Genomic DNA, 19260 nt, shown 5'->3' on the forward strand with positions numbered 1-19260 from the left:
AGCTATAGAATAGTCGACATTAGGGATGTTTACTGTTTGCTAACCCCCACTGAGAGCTACAAACTGGGAACCTAGTAAGTCCATGAAATCACCAGGCCCAGCAGAACCCCCCAGCCATAATGTGACAGTGACAGGAGCCTCCTGTCTCATCGTTACCAATCTCCATTTCACAAGGTTCCGTCTTTAAAATGGGAACTAATGCATTAGCTCCTGCTGGGGGAGAAATTCTAGGGACACAGTGTGCATTGCAGCTTAAGAAAACCCGGCTTTCATACATGTTTTAGCTGTTGGGGGGAGAGAGAGAGAGAGAGAAAAGCAGCTTGGATTGAACCATTCATTTCGTTCCTTGCCCATCTTATTAGCTTGGCAATGTGTTATTAGCTGCCATTGTGCTCCATAAAGCCCCCCAAGGCCGGTTCCACTGTTTGCTGGATCTGTGGTGAGCTCTGTGCCAAGAGGATTTTTTGGAGGTATTTAAGACCATGAAAATCCAATCCACAACCTTCAGCGTCAGGGTTTCTCTCAGATAAATGTGGGGATTAGCAGAATGAAAAACAATGTATTACCTCAGATGCTGCTGTATCCTATTAATTGGGATTATTACTCTGGAGAAAAGTATATTAAAAAAAACGCAATATTGTGCTTACAAGGCGCTACATGAAACACTGTAATATTGTTTATGAAGTTTAAAATATGTATAAAATTATAAACATAGTACTACAGTTGCTTTATTTTTGCAAAATGTATCAAAGTACAATGTGCATGCACACACTATGTAAATAAATAAATGTGTTACATTTTCTTGCATAAACACAAAGAGCTGTTTCCATAACTGCACAAATTATTGCACATAACATGAGTAGCTGTTATAATAACATAACATGAGTAGCTCTTTGCCTGCCTGCCTGCCTGCCTGCCTGTCTGTCTGTCTGTCCATGAGTAGTTATTTGTCTGTCTGTCAATGAGTAGCTGTCTTACTGTCTGCCTGTCTATGAGTAGCTGTCTGCCTTCCTGCCTGTCCAATTGTCCATGAGTAGCTGTCTGTCTGTCTATGAGTAGCTGTCTGCCTGCCCAATTGTCTATGAGTAGCTGTCTGTCTGTCTATGAGTAGCTGTCTGCCTTCCTGCCTGTCCAATTGTCCATGAGTAGCTGTCTGTCTGTCTATGAGTAGCTGTCTGCCTTCCTGTCTGTCTGCCTGTCTATGAGTAGCTGTCTGACTGCCTGCCTGTCCAATTCTCCATGAGTAGCTGTCTGTCTGTCTGCCTGTCTATGAGTAGCTGTCTGCCTGCCTGCCAGCCAGCAAGTTGGTTAACAGAAAATAAATTGTTATGGCTGAGTAAAATAAAATACAATAAACACAATTTGCCTGAAAATAGATTACCCAGCTATGACCTTTTTCATGAAAAAAAAATGAGTAGTGATATGGTTGACTGAGTAAAATAAAACAATCTACCTGAAAATAGATAGCTATAACTGAAGAGCAATTTCCGCAATTTCCGCAATTACCATTTCCGCAATTTCCTCAATTTCAATTTCCGCAATTTCCATTTCCGCAATTTCCGCAATTTCCATTTCCACCATTTCCGCAATTTCCGCAATTACCATTTCCGCAATTTCCGCAATTTCCATTTCCGCATTTCCGCAATTTCCACCATTTCCGCAATTTCCGCAATTACAATTTCCGCAATTTCCAACTATTAATGGCAGCTGGGTTTCATCATTCAAATAAATAGAATTCTGTCCGTTTAGCTATAAAATTATGTCAGGGAATAGGGATACACAGTATATGTCTTTCATTTGCATTGCATCTCCCCCCCCCCCCCAAGCTTTTATTTTCGTTCGAGTAATAGTACAACTCTAATAGTATTACTTATAATAATGTAATTAAAGATAACTTCATTCAGATTTATTTATTTTTATTTCATTTTCCAGATTTTTTTTCTTCTTTTTTTAGATTTTCATTGGTGGGCCAGTCATAATGGTCCCGCGGGCCTGATGTGGCCCGCAGGCCTGAGGTTGAGTATCACTGGTGTAGTCTATGAAAGGGAGAAAATTCCATGTTACATTATCCCCTGAAATTTTTTAATAAACAACTATACCGTTGAAAAATCACAGTGGAAAGGATTTGACACCTGCAGCCATTGTAATAACCCATCTTGGCTTGGATATGCTAGGCAATGTGTCAATTGATTCCCTTCTGATGATGGACTGTGTACTGAAATAAATTGACCTTGCCAGACAATGAGTGGAATTGATGGAGCCTTTCATCTCTGGAGGGCCGTTCCCACACTCAGCCATAAAATGGATAGAACACCGGCTGGAATAATGGAGTCAGGAGAAAATGTAAGGTGTACGTTTTTCCTTGCACAAAAGCTGACTTGGTAAATAATAGTTACAGGGGGAGAAAAATCACTATGTGGTAATGTGTACGGAGGTTAAGTACCTGCTGTTGACCAGATGATTAGGAGTAAAAGCACACAACGCTAAAGTGAAACCAGCAGATGCTACCCGTAGAAGGAATATGTGGCTCAATTACCGTCTTCCTAAATTGAAAGTGATAGTGATTTAAGTCTTCCCAATATACCCAGCCCCCCTTCTGGCAGGCAGTCTTTTCCAGGAGCCCTTTTAAAGGGAAAAAAAGAAGGGAAAAAAACTGTGCAAGAGTGTGAGACAGAAGGCCAGCATTGATTTTCAATAACATCCCCTAATGACTTGGCCGCTGTTTGATCCACGCTGTCATTATGCACTGGTACCCTGGGACAGGATTGGTTTGGTCTTGAAGCGTGTGCGGTGGAGAGAGGGAGAGCTCAGGAGGGCATTACCAGGATGAATTGGCCGTCTCCGGACAGGCAGCGAGGAGAGGATAGGTCTTGTCAATAAGCAGGATGGGGCGCCTCAGGGCCTCCTGCTCGGTCCACTCTGCATTGCCCTCAGGCCTCATTAGGGAAACGGATGAGTGGAGCGCATGAGAAAACAAGTGGAGGGGAGAAGGAGAATGAGGGAGAGAGGAGCCTCTTCTTCTACACCTCTATCCAATAGTCTGCCTCTCAGGCATTGCTCCCTTTAATGAGTCCAGACCGCAGGTCAATATGCCGCTGGGCTGCCCAGTCGATACCGGTTACCTGCAACACAAACACTCAAAACCTGCTTTCTTACAAAATCAATGTCCTATTAGTCCCACCCTCTATTGCCTTGCCCCAATCTCATTGATTCTACTCTGGAGAGCTCTGCAGCCAATGTATGATATATTAGACTCAAATCATCATCATCATCATCGTCATCATCATCATGGCTTAGGCTACAATTTCAAACTAATAGCTTTATATGAGATGAGCAAATACTGCAACGCTTCAAGCCGAGACATGCATGAGCACTATTGGCAAACACATAATCCACCGTTTCTTCTAGTGATTTTTACATTATTGCCAAATACAAATTGTCGGTTTGTGATACTTTGTGATAAGTTAATTAATTAGATGGATTCAGTGATGAAAAAGGCTAATGAAAGACAAGCAACAAAACTGTCGAGACATTAGGTCCAAACTTTATTCCTTACATTTTAAACCATGAATGTTCATTTTTGTTTTTTTGTTTTTTTTGCACGCCTAAAACTCTACTTGTTTTGTATACAAGAGTCTAAGAAAAACAACTGCACAACACCACAAGGTCGACAGAGAAAGTCCTATTGCCGCCCGCTCAGTCAAAAACTGTCCTCCATTTTCTGTACGGGGCTGTATGCTTCTGTGGTCCAGTTCATGACCTGGAAGTCTTTAGGTTTTCTAATTCCATCGTTTTCATTGGCAATTATAAACTGGTTTTATAATCCTAGTTCGTTCCATTGTCACCAGTATCCACTGTTCTCTCGGGGTGGTCTCTCCATCAGGGTCCTTTGTGGCACTTTGCATAGGTTGCAGATGATCCTTCTAGGCCCCTATATGACACCCTCCCTACACGCTTCCCTCCCATTGGCCAGGCTTTTCTGTTACCATGGTTTTTTCAACAGGGAAGTGGTTATCCATCCATGTTTGATTTCATTTTGTTTTTCTAGAAACATTTAAAAAGCCTAATAAATTTACACTGTTATTTTTGCAGCAAAGGAATATCAACAAGTTATTTACATGAATTTTCTTTACAGAGACCGAACAAAGACCTTGTAATATATATTTATCTGCATATCTCAAAAGGCAAAACAAGTGAACAAAACAAATTGGTAATGTAACATTGTACATTGGCATTATTCATGAGGATATCCTGGTACCATGAGGTTAAATCACTGTTGAGCAAAAGTCAAAAATCAAAATCCAGTCTTTACAGTGGGCCATAATGGATTATGTCTCACAATGAACTGGGATTAAATATCGGAAAAAGAGTGACTAATGCACAAAATACATAAAATTCATAAAAAGATGCCTATACACGGAACAAGGATAGGAAAATGTACAAACTCATTTCAGGATCTCTCTTTTCGCACAAAGCCGAAAAAAGGTTGGATTAATATATTATTAATAATAATTATCAAATACTTAAGTCGGATATAAACATACACATAATTTGTGTTCTCTTCACCGACATTATTCGATCTGCAAGTTTGCTGAAAATAAAATCATGGCATGTGCTTTGTCAGCCCTGCACACCTTTAATTTGTACAATCATACCATTTTCCTCAGAGTGATTTTCTTTTTTGCTCTTCTCTAGTGAAAAGCAGTGCATTTTGTTCACAATAAGATTTCAAATTCAGGGTAAAGGGGGTTGGGCTTGTGAGTTCATCGTGTAAGCGCTTATGTCATTTTAGTCCAGGAAGCTACCGTGCCTCAACCTCTTTGGGGTTGCGGGATGGAGAGTAGTCCCGAGGGTCCTGTGTGGTGGTAGTGATGGGGGTAGTCCGCCTGGGAGAACCCGGCCTGGCACTGCCTGCAGGCACAAGGGGAGGGGGGGCACTGAGTGCAGCGGTGGGGGGTGTCCGGTTGAGCAGGCCGTTGTGTCCTGTGGAGGGGCTGAGTCTGGGGTACATGCCGCCACCCAGCGGAGACATGAAGGGGGGCATGTGGGCAAGGTGGCCCTCCATGGGCGACTGGTGCAGCTGGTGGAGGCGTGCTCGGTCAAGCTCCTCCCGCAGGTGTTGTCGCTCGCGTTCCTCTGCCTGCTGCCGCATCCTCTCATGCTCCCGCCGCACCTCCAGGAGATGCTCGTGGTGGCTGTAGTCATGGGCCTCCCGCTCACGGTATGCCCGCTCCTGGTCATACATTGTGGGGAAGCGGTGGCCCTGCTCGGCCCTCAGCTGGAAGTCCATGCGGCGCTGCAGGTCCAGGCTACGGTATGCCTCTCTCAGCGGGTCCCAGGGAAAGGCAGGGTGAGGCAGGCGCTCCCTCCCTGCCGCCAGCGGACTCACACCCATAAAGGGAGCCATGCGGGCTCGGTCAAGCACGTTGAGGCTGCCCATCTGGTGCATGGCGCTCATGGATAGGGGCAGCGAGTGGGCCATTTGCATCCCATGGAGGCCATGGCCCGGCATCTCGTTGCCGCGAGGCGAGGGTTGAGGAGGCTGCTGTGTCAGAGGTGGATGGTGGTGGTGAGGATGACTGGGCTGGGAGACGGGAGGCATGATGGGAGCTGCAGGAGCAGGGGGCAGTGAGGCAGGCTCAGAACTGACTACCACTACTTCCTGCTCCTCCTTCCTCTCCTCCTTGATCTTCATGTCGTTTTTCACCTTGTGGAGGAGATCCGCTGAGGAGGGTGGAGGCTCTTTCCTCTCGCCATCCTTGTGCATGGGCGGGTGTGGCCCGTTGCCGGCCATCATTCCTTTCATTGGCTGCTCGTTGAGCATCACCTTCGAGTACGGAGAGGGGGAGCGGTGTATGGGTTTGATGGGGTCTTCTGAAGATCTCCTGTCCAGCACATCCTTCCCAGGAGAGCGGCTCTCCTTCACCTTAATGTCTGAGGTCTCTCGGTGGCGCTCCAGCAGCTCTTTCTCAGCCTCGCGGACCCGATCCACACTGCCAGTACTCCCACTGTGGTGTCGTCCCGAATCGCTGGAGTTTTGGCTGTTGGAGCGGATGAGGTTGCTGATCTGATAACTGACCGGTGCAGAGGCCGGAGACGAACGGTTGGAGTGGCGGTTCCGGTCCACCGAATCTCTGAAAAAGGGCGTATACACTGTTACTATATACACTGAAATGTTCAATGTATATGCAATTGATTATCAATGTATTGTTGCACATTTCACAGCTGCATTAGTAAATGCCTAAATAATAACTTAATAAAACATAATTATAATTTATTATTAATATTTTAATATGTAGCAATAATGGGCAAATCAGGACATACTTTCAATATTTAATATAATTGTGATACAGTAAATGTACGCTAAAATTATTCTTCTTCTTTTCCAAATCTAACTCAACCTCAAAACCCACCTGTCTTTTTCTTTCTCTTCTTTCCCAACAGAGGAGTCCCTTTTCTCTCGCTCCCTCTCTCTGTCTCTCTCTCGCTCCCTCTCCCGGTCACGCTCTTGACTGTTGGCCGACCCGCTCCTCTCGATGTCTGCAGACTTGGGCCACTGGGGCGGGGTGGGGAAAGACGGCGGGGTGCGGTGCAGCCTGTTCCAGGTGTCGTGGTGTGGGCTGCCAAAGTTGGGCAGGCCCCCCGGGCCCTCCTTGGGGCCAAACACACTGTTGGAACCTGAGAAGAGAGAGAGGGAGGGGGACAGGGACACAGAGGCTGTTAGTTCAAATGAAAACCCAAATCCAAACCTCTTGATGGAGATGAAGGACGAGTGTCAACCAGAGGAGGGTAGAAAAAAGAATCAACCACAAAAGCAGCTTTTGTCTCTCGATGCTCTCCTGCTGAAGCTCTGTGTACAAAGACCAGTTAGAGGTTAATGGCTTCACCCCTCCAACTTGCTGCTGGACCGAATGGGCTTTTCCCCCTTCCCCCCCCCCCCCCCCCCCCCCCCCCCCACCCCCCCAATTCATTGCTCTTCATTCTCATGAGCCTTTTTTTCTTCATTGGATGAAGGGGTGGAGGGGAAGACACTCAATTGCCCCGTGGGGTTGAGGGTTGTGAAAAGCCAGGGAGACCTCAGCATTCCATAGCGTTTGTTCGCTGACATCCATTTTGCTACAGGGCGGCTGATTTGGCAGAGAATAGCAGCGAGGGGCGAGAAACGAGAAGAGGAGGGAGCGAGGGGGAGGGTAGTGTGAAGGGGGAAGAAAGTGAGAGAGAGAGCGAGAGAGAGAGAGAGAGAGAGAGAGAGAGGGGTAGAGAAAAGGAGTGAGTCTTCCACGGCGGTAGTGTGAAGAGGCTTGTCGAATAATTAATAGATGAATAGCGACCAAACAGCAGGCCCTGGAGTGCGTGTTGGCAGTGGTGCAGTCAGATTACAGCCAGGCTTTCAGGCTTTTGGGCCTAGAGAGGCGAGGAGAGGAGAGTAGAGGAAAGGAAGGGAGAGGAGGGAGGGGGAAGGGAGCTGTACTGTGCTGCCTGCTTGGATTGGTCCTCCCTAGACTGGGGTTAGGTTTTGGCTTAAAAAGGCAGAGCTAAGTGCCTTGATTTTTATTCTTATTTTTCTTTCCCTCCCAGCTCTCCCTGTGGTCTAAGACTGAACTGCTCTCCTCTGTTACTGGCCATGATATGGGACAGGCCCAGTATGAGGGGGGTATGGGTGAGGTGGAAGGGAGGAGGGTATGAGGGAGGGGGAGGGAGAGCGAGGGGGGGCCAGCGCTTACCAAGCGAGGGGTTGCCTAATCCTCCGAAGGCACTGGTTGAAAGGTTGCCGAGGCCGCCAAAGGTACTGGAGCGACTGAAAGGATCTGCAAAATGCCAAACAGGGATTAGCAAAAAAGGGGGTGCTGTCTAAAGTAGCAGCCCCCCGCCCCCACCCATCCACCCACACCCACCCAACCATTTCACTCTGCTTTTTTCTTACAAGCGAGCTGTGGTTTGGCGTTTTTTTGGCACTCCCTACCGACTTAGCTTCTCTGTCTTGATAATCCTGCTGCATGTATGTAGCCAAGCCTCCAAGACCCTGGCCCCCCTCCCACTGGCTGTACTGTGACTAGGGGCAACACACGCCTGATGGGACATTGGGGCTTGTGCAAGTTGGAGTGGAGCCGAGAGTGGACTTATAGCTGGACGGGGAGGATGGAGGATGGGGTGAAGGGACTACAGTGACTGGATTGGAGGGTGGGGGGGGGGGGGGGGGGGGGTGTTGCCGGGTGTCATACATACATCGGTACAGTAGATAAACTACAGCCTCTGTATGTATGGAGAAAACATACCTATACTCACCTGAGAAATTAGTAAACAATGATTAGTTTAAGATGTTAAGACATTTAGCTGATGATCTGATCCAATGCAGAGACGGAATGTGAACTACATATGAACGACCTAATACTTAAATTCCAAAATCATCAACGGCCAACAATAATAAAGGAACAGTTTAACCACTTAAAAACCCCTAGTAAACTAATGCTCTGCTGACCCGGGTCAGCTCTGTACTTACTACTTGGTCTCTTCTACACCATCTCCTGGCCAAAAACAGCCCATCTACAAGCTTGTAGATTTGTAATTTAAAGCAAATATTCCCCACAGAATAGGGATGCTAGGTTGACTATATTTACCCTCAGATAAACTCATGGATAAAAATGTACTGTGTGGTTTGAAGGTATATTGTATTATTGAGATGCTACTTGATCCCATGGACATCCAGGCAATTGAGCTAAAATAGGTTAAGCTAAACCTTCAACATTCATTCAAACTGTATACAGAGACATAAAAACGTATCTAATAGGTCTGCCTAGCTGACTAAGTAGGAAAGATAATAACATTTCCCTCCAAACAATCTATCTCTTTAACATACCAGAGAAGTCCTACAGTACGTAAGAAAATAACAACAGCAAGCTACAACAATGATGAACTCAAAATACTATATGTGGTCACATATTTAACTCAAACAAACGAGGAAACAAATTGCTTCAGGAAACAGCAGTTATACAGGATTTAAGGATTTCTGACATTGGTAATGAAAACGGCCTCATCAATAAATCAGAAAAGACAACAACTGGAAAATCTCTCCCAGTCTCACACTTGAATTCCTGGGCAGGCGCCCAAACTCCCCCCTCTCTCAAAGTCTTTCTCCTCTGTGCACCATGTGTTTATAAGCTCAAACTGGATTGACTCAAGGGCTTATCCCGTGAAATCACCTTGCCGCTGCAAACCCAAACAATGTCTCAGATGGAACAGAGCAAAAAATGAGGAAAAACTATGAAAGGCAGATTCAGCTTTAAAAGCCCACACAAAAACAGAGGAGCATCAAGTTAACATAGTCATATTGTTGTGGCCATCTTCCTTGCTCTCTAAGGCCATCCAGAGCAACGCTAGTAAAAGAGAGAGAATTTTCTTGTCTGAACAAAAGGAAGGATGAAACATAGGTCTGGACATTGGAAAGACTAGGCCACTTCTCCACCAGCCCAGACAGTGGGGTGGAAGGGGGTTATTCAAGGCTATATATTATGATACACTGGGGCCGATTTTTACAACTGCATCTTCCTCCACAACTCTGAAATGAGAGGGAGTGTGATGCCAGCAACATAGGGCTGCTACACCGGCCAACCGAGACCCAAGTTTACCTCCACATGAACCTCAGATGAAAGCCGTAAATATTTAAACTTCAGCAAAACTGTCAAATTACACCTTGTCTTGTAATGTGTTTGAAATATGAGTAAATCAGAAAAGAGAGCAAAATAAAGGGAGAAGAAAAAGCGGATGAAAGAAGAAGTAAAAAAAAGAATAGGTGAATGTGGGGTTACTTACACTTACCTGCCAAGTGGCTAGGAGGCAGGAAGCCGCTGGGATGGGGCGAATGACCATAGGGGGAGGGTGTTGGGTGGCCAGATGCTATTGGTGAAGAGATGGAAAGAGATGTTAACATTATCCAATCAGTCAAAGGATGGTCAGCGAGGGACTCAGTACATAAAAAACCCTCTGAATCTGACATGTGTGTGACATTTGGACCCTTATGAGTGACCATGACCCACATTTTATGGGGAAAAAAAGCACCCATTGATAAACACACAAACAAAAACAAATCAAAAGAAAAATAACATCTACACACAGATTGGATTTTTTTGTTTTGTTTTCACAAGGCAATGTTTGCGACAACTTGCGAGGAGTCACGTCTAGTATGAGGCCATATAGCATGACAGGGCGCGATGATGACACACCGCCGTTCAGAGTATGGGAAAGTCTCCCCATTGGCTTAAAGGACAGCCAATGATCAAAAAGTGTCAAGAAAGTCTTGCATTGGTGTTGCATAAGTGTTGACTAGACTAGTTGCATCGTCTGTTCGAGACCAGCTGCTCTTCAAGCAAGCTGGTAAAATATCTTCAACAGCAAAGCCTATACATGCTAAAAGCTAATTATCAAGATGATTCATCAATGGCCTGAGATGAAAAACAAAACACACAGCACATAGCTTCTTATTTCTTGTTGCTGTGTACACAGTGTGCGACTGTTGTGTGCACGCACACGCTTAGAGGGTGCACATCAGTGATGCAGTCAGCTACTGAAACAAAGTTGACCCAGTGTTTCCCTTCACCCGCATTTTCATGAATTGCTAATCAAAGAGCCAATTACACGAGTGCTAATGACACGCCACCACTGCATAATTAGCAGGGAAAGGCCGATCGCCCTGCTGTTGCCCTCCAACGCAGGGCACATCAGTCAATTACCAAACACAGAGAACCATCCATATTCATACACATGACATCATCTGAGCCCCGTGTTTAGCAAAACATTTAGCACAACCACACTACAATTAAATGAACAGAACACAAGGCGAGGACACTTTAAAAAAAAGAGCAGAAGCATGTGGTTAATTGCTGCTGTGAGAATAACGATTATGACAGCCATACATTTAAAAACAGCTTGTTAGCAACTTAGCAACTTAGCTTCTAAGATGGGAAAGTATCCTGTGTGTGCATGTTGAAAAGGCTTGGAACAGTTTGGTTTTTCAAGATTTCTTTCCCTCACATCCAATCATTTATTTTTATAATTGACCTTGCAGGCAAACAAGTGAGGGGCGCCTCACTTCTTTTAACAAACATCGTACTCTGTACTATGTTTGTTTAAAGTGCTCTAAACAAACATTAGAAAGCCTCAACAACACCACACACATTGTTTTTTTAGGACATTTAATTTGGCTTTCTTTGTGGTTGTATGAGAACCGAGGCTTCATCTACTGACCTGTAGTGGAGAAGAGGGGTCGTGCCAGGTCGTGGGGGTACGGGAAGCCAGGCAACACTCCTGGAGCTGGCGGTCGACTGAACAAGTCCAGCTTCCCATTCATGTCCAACTTATGAGGGTCGAGCTGCATTTGCTGTGAGACATGCACGCACCCAACGAGAGAGAAAGAGAGAGAGAGAGAGAGAGAGAGAGAGAGAGAGAGAACTTAGTTTCAAAACAAATCTAATGCATGCAGGGATTTATAGTGCAGAAACATTAACACAAGTTGACAAAAGTGAAGAGAGAAAAAGTGAGCGATAGAAACACAGAGAAGGCCAAAGTCAAAGTGAGTGAGAGTGAGATCAGTATAAGCAGTGAATGATGACTACACTTTGAGTACAGTAGCGCCAAAAACGGATTATCTCCACACCAAACTGGGTGAAAGATCTGAGGCACAGACAAACATCAACAAAGGCTCTACGGGCCCTAATCCTGGCCCACTGTGTCATAACAAAATATGTGTAAGCTGATTAGGGACAGTAAAGCCTAGGGAAAGGGGGATGGGGAGCTCGGGAGGAATTACCTTGATGGGGAGAGTCTCATCAGCAAAGGTTCTCTATTGTACATTTACATTTTCCTATACAGTAAGGTTTCCATTTTTGGCCCATTTCCATGATTTTCTGCATTATGAGAATTCTAATTTTGTGTGTTGAAAACCAGATTTGAGTTTGCTCAGGTCTTGTTTTGGCTCACTAAATCTATCCTGTGTGAGATTAATGTCATGATGTCTAAATAGTGTGGTTGGCCAGAGGGAAACCAGACTATTGTTATTGTCACTTTATTGTGAGTACTAGCTTCTGACGTCATGTGGGTCTATGGGGTTTTCCATTATTCCATTATTATGATGTATGCCATATAACATCAGCATCTTTACTTATATAAAGTAAAATGTATTACAAGAGGCAACCACACTTGCAATTGCTAATTGCATAATTCTAGTTTTGATTATCATTGCTTCTAAGTTAAAGGGAGCACTACACCCCTTTTCAACTTTACCATCATATAATTGGTCCGACTCCTTACTAATGTTCATTATAAGATGGCACAATCATGGCTGTCTGCACATTGGTGGGCTGTGGATAGTTCAGAAACCTGCATACCGTATCTACCAATGACAACACCTTTCTCTTCCAGGAAAGTTATCATGCTGAAATTACAGTCACTGTTCTTGTATCAATAATTAAAAAGTAAAAAATAAATAAATGAAATGACCAAACCTGCCTACCAATGATGTAATTGGTAGGCAGGCTGAGACACAGACAAAGTAGACAGAAATGGCACCATCATATAATGAGCATTAGTGAATACCAATTATGTGCGCTTGTGCAGTACTTTGGTTTAAAAGGGGTGAAGTGGTCTTTTAACTAGATCAACTACCAGTGATGGTTACACACTTAAATGAGGAAACATGCAAACAGGAACATTGTCTGAGCACAATGGCTGTGAACATCTACGAATGGAAGGTTATTCCAAGGTTCCACTTGTAAACTCTGGAAAGGATCGAGTGCCAACTATATATTTAAAATATAAATGTAAAAACAATACATTTAGTGTATGCACTTCAATCTCCCATAACACAAATTGTATAACTTCTCAAGCTGGTAAAATATGAATTCCCTGACTTTTCAGAGACTGTGGGCACACTACATGTGACCATCCAGCTGGCTCACCTTCATCTTCTGCTGGTGATGGTAGATCTGCCAGGCGATCTGGACATGCACTGCACACCACTTGCCAGGTTTCTAAAGAATTAGAGAGAGTAACACTGGTTTGACAGCTGGTCTTCATAATTATGCTGGACTGCAGTGACCCTAACAAGAATTGTCTGGCCAAGTTTCAGTATGGCTGTGTTGCTTCTTTGCTGGTCACCCTGAGTGTTTTTGCATGTTTTGTGCTCTTTGATTAGTGTTTTTAATCATTTTGCAACTGAACTGAACTAAACCGGAATTTGTTGTATTTCTCACATTAGGATCTGACTGTGAACTGTGAACTGTAAACTACAACGGAGACCCCAATGCCTGAAGCTAACCCTAAAGTAGGGACTTGTTTATCAGCACTTACTTAATTATTATGTTATAGCAATTTATAAAGCATATGTTTTTTGTCTTGGCCAGAAAGTCAAGCAATTTCAAAGAAAAGGATAAGACAGCCACTTACTCTGACAGATGTCCTGAAAGGATCTGATATCTGTATGGACAGACAGAGAAGATAAATATCATCATCATTATGATCATACCACTACCTTGAAAACATGAAAATCATGTACAGTATGTGGTTTTGTGCAGTTCAATAGATAGAATATGGCACTGAATGAATAGAACTGTACTCCAGTCTTATAGAATGCAATGGTTGCAAATATACACACATGATATTACACACTCACAAAGCCTTTTTGATGTTTTACTGGTGCAGAGCAGTAGTCAAGGATGCTCGCGGTTCAGCTTAAAGCCTTCACCAGTGTCTTTTCAGAGCATGACTACTAAGGTTGCAGTAAGCATTGTTCATCCACCTTAAAATCTATGAATTCACTTAAATACATTTGGAAAAATAATGTTCACCAAATAGGAACGTATATAGGCTTCTAGTTTGAGGACGTTAAAATGCATTTGGCCGGCGATAACTACCCAAGACAGTGTTTTCATTGCATTTCATACAGGCAATATGCAAGTTTGATTAATGCCACATAGTGCCATATCTATATGAGAACCATATCTAACTGGGAAACAAATAAGTCTCTCTCCCAATTTATTTGCACAACTGACAAGGTGGTGTGCACAGGATAGGTTGCAAAACTAAATGCAACGAAAGCCTTCTTCAGCAGTTTCGCTGCTGTGTCAAACTTGCAAACCCATAAACTGTGTGCTGCCGATAAAGATGGAATGTTGACAGCCCTAAAACTATGCTACTATCTGTGAACTACTGTAATTATCTAGAGCACTACAGATTGTGGTACTGTACCCATCTTATGTCTTGATCTTTTGATCCCTTGTTTTGTAAAATCATTTATCTTTATTTGTCTTTTTTGCAAGCATCATAAAGTACTCTGTCAAAGGCCTTTGGTAAAAGCATGTCATAAATACACTGGAGTTTGATTCTTTCCATGTCTACCAGAGACAGATTTTATTTTACCAGAGGGGTTGAGATCAGGACTTGAAAGAAAACATGGGCACAGGTGGGTACACGTAGGCTGACCGAGCCTGTGAACTTCGCTTAGCAGGATATCTCATTGGTATCACTGGTTCTCAGAATGGGGTCTGGGGGGGGGCCCAGGGGTCCTTAAGGATTTATGTGTGTGTAACCCTGAGTTAAAATAACACTGAGACGTGTATTGGGGTCCCAGAGATAAAGATCAAATAGGGGGTCCGTGGACAAATTCATAGCAAACTGGGGGTCCTTGGAATTAGAGGTTAAGAATCACTGTGCTATATCAAGGCTGAAGAACACAGCTCTGGAGCGTCTTACCCTGGGGTCCTTCTGTAGGAGTGTGTGAGGTACTCCACCCGGTCGACCTCCTACGTCAATAGGATTGGACGCCTGTAAGGCAGGGAAAGGAGCAGAGATGGATTGAAGGATAGAAAGGAACTAAAAACATGCAGAGACTTTCTAGATTTACAAAACAAATCTAGTTCAAAGTAACATGTTTAGCCATGTGGTGCAGAAGCATGAACAAACATAAATGTAGAACATACATTAGAACAAATGTAGTACCGTACACTCCAAACACTAGGAATAGTTGATCTAACACACAAGGAGACCCTCCAGCTAGCAACGCCAGCATCAATATAGCCCAATAACCCCCAAATCTGGGGAAGTATACCATACTAATCCTCACCTACTGCTACTGTAAGTCTGACGTCAATAGATAGCTCTTCAATAATACTCTGGGCACAGAGCAAGGCCACATTAATACCACAGCCCAAAGCCTTTGGAGTCTGAATGACTAGATCAGCCCTATCCATCCCACTGTCCAGGATCAGAGTAATACCCAGGTTACCCTCTACCCTGGCCCCCCTCCGAAATACTTAACATGGGCCTTGAACACTGCAGCAAAGAGCCCATGCCCTGTTACCTGTCCATTTGGACAGAGAGACCCCAGACAGAGAAAAGGGGATTCCTGTCCGTGACAGAAAGCCTCCTGGGAAGAATTAAGGGCAGATCGGTGGATTCAGGCCAGCTTTGATTGGTGGCTTACACTGGGTTACAGCCACTGGGCCCCTGCCAGACCCCTTCCCCAACTGCCTCCCCCTTGTCCCAGATTGTGTCACACACCAACCATTGTTATCTCACTTGGCACGGGTCAATACCACCCGGCATGGCTCAGCACGGAGCGTTGTGCAGAGTCCAGGCCAAAGCTGAACCAGCCAGCTTTAGAGGGAATAGGAGGGCAGAGCCATGAGGTTTAATAGGATCCTGTTCTGTTTCCCTTCAGCTACTGCTTCCTCTGCTAGGCTGAATGTTAAGCAAGGATTTGGTGCTATTCACCCAATGCTGGCCTCATTTCCTGGGTGAAATGGCAAGAGGGATGTGGGGTGATGTTTTGCGTGAAAGCATGTTACTGTGTGTTTAATAAGGTATGAAATTGTGTGTGTGTGTGTGTGTGTGTGTGTGTGTGTGTGTGTGTGTGTGTGTGTGTGTGTGTGTGTGTGTGTGTGTGTTTGTGTTCTCCTATGACTGATAGAGCGTACATGCAGAGTGCAAGGGTATGCTGAGTGAGTTTGTGTTTGTGCTGTCCTGCATGTAAGACCACCAGAGGCTTTCTGGCTTGTTTTGTGTGTTCAGGTTTCTGTATATTTTCGTGTTTCTGCATAGGCAAACATATGTGTTGGTTTGCATGTGCAGTTTATTTGTGTATGTGTTATTAGTACATTTCTAGGGCTGTGAATGCTCCTGGCTGAAAGTTTTCCTGGTATCAAATTATGCATGTTTCACATTTTGCTGTAGCTAATAGAGCTAGACTGCATTTGGTGGAGTCAGGACAATCAAATGAGTATAGGTGTATGTTACGTTGCCCTTCTGTTTGCAAAACATACACATGAGGTTGTGTGTGTATAATTTCTGTACATTGTAGCACTTCTGTGTGTGATCATAATGAGTCAGTTTGTGCATTTGAGGTTTGTTTGCGTTTGTGTTCAATGAACAATAATCCTCCGTTTTTTGGCACTGAGTCAAACTCCAAAGACAGAATAAAACACAAGAGGGAGGGCTCGCAACTCAACACATTAACTGCCAGGTATTAATTAATTTAATTCACAGCAGCAAGCAGTACAACGTTTTGACCCTGGGGCCTTTCTTGCGTTTGTTGGTCTGTTGGTCATGTTTCTGTCTGTTTTTGTAAAGAAGGCCTTGCTTTGTAGTTGTGGTTTCCACAACTGCAAAGCAAGGGCCCGGAATACTACTACTACCGGTACTAGTTTTATTACATATTCTTTTCTGCGCCATCTAGTCAGGGGCTAATGTAGGATGGGGAAACCAGGTGGGTGCAATTTGTAGAACTGAGAATAAGGCTATACCACTAGCAATTGAGAGCCATTGGAGCCATTGGTTTAGAAACTACACATGGATGCTAATGACGGGCAAGGTATCTGAGGCTAACCTTGGGCTGGAAGGCTCCTTGCAGTGAGCTGAAGGGTCCTGAGTGTGGTAGCAGCGGGGGCATGCCTGGCATGGTGGGGGGATAAGAGGGGAAGAACTGGGGAGGAGACAAAACCAAAACTCATAAAAAACACATCATAAGGTATGTGCAATGTGCATACATACGGTACACAAACACAGAGCAGTACGCACCATTAAAAAAATGAAAAGAAAAAAAAGTTGTCATGGCATGTTCAAATATTTGATTTGCCAAATGCAAATAGCTGGGAACTTGAGTAAGCGAGACTTACGTTTGAATGTCTGATGAATGGATTGTCCAGCTTGGGAGCGTATTTGTCGAACTAAAAAAGAAAAGAGAGAAGTGTATTAGGGGAAATCACCAAAAGTATCAACAATGTCAAAAGCTCTTCAAAGAAAACCTGCATTAAACATACATCCCCCATTATTTCCACATCAGAATTCCCAGAGCATATGATTGAGCTCTGGCACCAGTATAAAGCAGGGGGGTTATGATATGACATAATAAGCCCTAGAGTAAAACAACTGGCTCACATTGGGTTATGGGTTTAACTTAAAGCGCATGGAGAGATAGACAGCTCTAATCAGTGACAATTTCATCACTCAGGGGAACTGGCAAGACGAGGCAGAAATATGATTGTTCCAATTAACCATACAAACATCAGCTGGGTATGTACTGTAGAGACCAAACTCAGGAAAACGGCTCAGTCAGGAACCCAGACGACGAGTTATATTTCTATTAGCTGGAAAATTTGCAGAAATGTGACGCTAATTGCTTGTGACTGCTATGGGGCTCAAAAAAGTTCTCTTTTTTTCAGTGACAACCCCTTTGCACTGCTATAGAGGGAAAGACATGTATTGTATTTTTCTCTTAGTTAGGAACCAGGACTTCAAAGAGATTTCCAGTCCAATACAGGCCAATTTTCTGTGCATAAAAACATGGAAGGAATATATAGAACCTTGTATGCGAACAGCCTGTATTTTTATGAGTGAAATTGAATCGGCGTAGACTGCATTCGGTACGGTTGGGAGCTAATTCAGGACGGCACAGCGTGAAACTGATATAACCTTGAAGGACTGAATCAATGTAATGAAACAATTTCTGAGCCAGAGCCTGCGTCTAATAGAATAATTACATTTGAGAATTTAACATATAAAAACTATAGCCTCATATGAAGTGCTGTTTCTGATCATGAGAGCCAAGACATGGGAATCTAGTTAGTAAATTGAGAAAGAGGAGAGCTGGGGAGGGAGAGAAAGAACATTTTCCCTTGTATGAATGGGGACTTTGTGCATCTGTACGTAAGCCAATCCTGAATCTATTTTGAAACAGGCTAATTGCGACTGACAGTAACTCATTCCTAGTCGGTAAATACACAAACCATTTGCAGGTACTTTTTGCGAGTGTTTTTACAAAGCACCTCTTGGCAGGCGTGGAGGTTTTTGGTGGTTTACAAAAAAAAAGAAAAATGGAAAATGAGCGGGTGCTATGAATCAATGTTTCTGTGTGTTTGTCTCCTGTGACATGGGCAGAGGAAGAGAAGGCATATGAGGGGATATAAAGTCTCTGGCTACCAGAAACTGCTGGGGAAGAGACAGTAAGAGGGAGGGAGAGCAAGAGAGAAACAGTGACTCGGTTTGGGTCGGGTCGGTCCAGTGAAGCGGAGGACACATTCATTCTCATCTGCGCACAAAGCAGTTGTAGCTGCAGTGGTGGTGGTGTCAGTGGCCCAATTTGTGGGGGCGATAATGGGCCCAAATCAAACACAGACACCCCTGTTGGGGGAGGAAACACCACGCCAGGCTTCTGAGCTCATTAAGCAGCTTTTCTCTGCCTTCTAAAGGGCTGGCCTGTTTAATGTCTGACACTAGGAGCGGAATACTGGTCTCTTTATGGGCCCTGTAAAATAAATAATAAAATAAAAACTTTGCCTCTATAATTTATGGCCCCTGTCAGGGGGGTTTATTGCAAACAGCTTTGTCTAATTAAAGCTCAATATTTCATCATATAACAATTAAGGATGCCTCCTTGTCCAAAGACATGGCAGGAGAGCGCGAGGGTGAGGGAGTGGGGGTGTTAGTGTAAGATGCTCGGTAATGCCATTTGGCAAGCCAGCTGCTTGAGGGCGTTCAACAATAAACAAATACAGAGGCTTCATAATTTCATTAATTACAGCCATTAGACAAGGGCTGTTGCATAGTTGTAATGACATGGGGCATCTAGAGAGAGTTTGTGAGAGGGAGAAGGAGAAAGACAGAGAAGGAAACAGAAAATGTTTTTTTATGTGAATTATGATGCATTAGCAAACGCATATTTCAACAATATTGCAAAAAGTTCGCTCGAGGTGAAGTCTGCGAAGAAGACTTTTC

The 19260-nt window shown here is 44.1% G+C and overlaps 1 protein-coding gene across 7 annotated transcripts in view; it reads right to left on the bottom strand.

The window, feature by feature from the left end:
• Window positions 1-3524: 3524 nt before the first annotated feature.
• The window catches only part of fbrsl1 (fibrosin-like 1), a 400645-nt gene continuing 384909 nt past the window's right edge, over window positions 3525-19260 (bottom strand). For 4 of the 7 annotated variants that reach the window (XM_080766465.1, XM_080766464.1, XM_080766462.1 and 1 more), the window contains 10 exons: window positions 17163-17213; window positions 16874-16969; window positions 14743-14814; window positions 13438-13467; window positions 12951-13022; window positions 11242-11374; window positions 9811-9894; window positions 7725-7808; window positions 6414-6678; window positions 3525-6134 (listed from right to left, as the gene is read on the bottom strand). In XM_080766465.1, coding sequence (XP_080622591.1) covers window positions 4802-6134; window positions 6414-6678; window positions 7725-7808; window positions 9811-9894; window positions 11242-11374; window positions 12951-13022; window positions 13438-13467; window positions 14743-14814; window positions 16874-16969; window positions 17163-17213 — 2220 coding nt within the window. In that variant the 3' untranslated portion in view covers window positions 3525-4801. The remainder of the gene's footprint in view (window positions 6135-6413; window positions 6679-7724; window positions 7809-9810; window positions 9895-11241; window positions 11375-12950; window positions 13023-13437; window positions 13468-14742; window positions 14815-16873; window positions 16970-17162; window positions 17214-19260) is intronic. The other 3 variants (XM_080766463.1, XM_080766467.1, XM_080766466.1) reach the window with 3 other exon arrangements.

This window comes from Protomyctophum bolini (genome assembly GCF_963924005.1).
Source record: "Protomyctophum bolini genome assembly, chromosome: 6".
Classification (NCBI taxonomy): Eukaryota; Metazoa; Chordata; class Actinopteri; order Myctophiformes; family Myctophidae; genus Protomyctophum; species Protomyctophum bolini.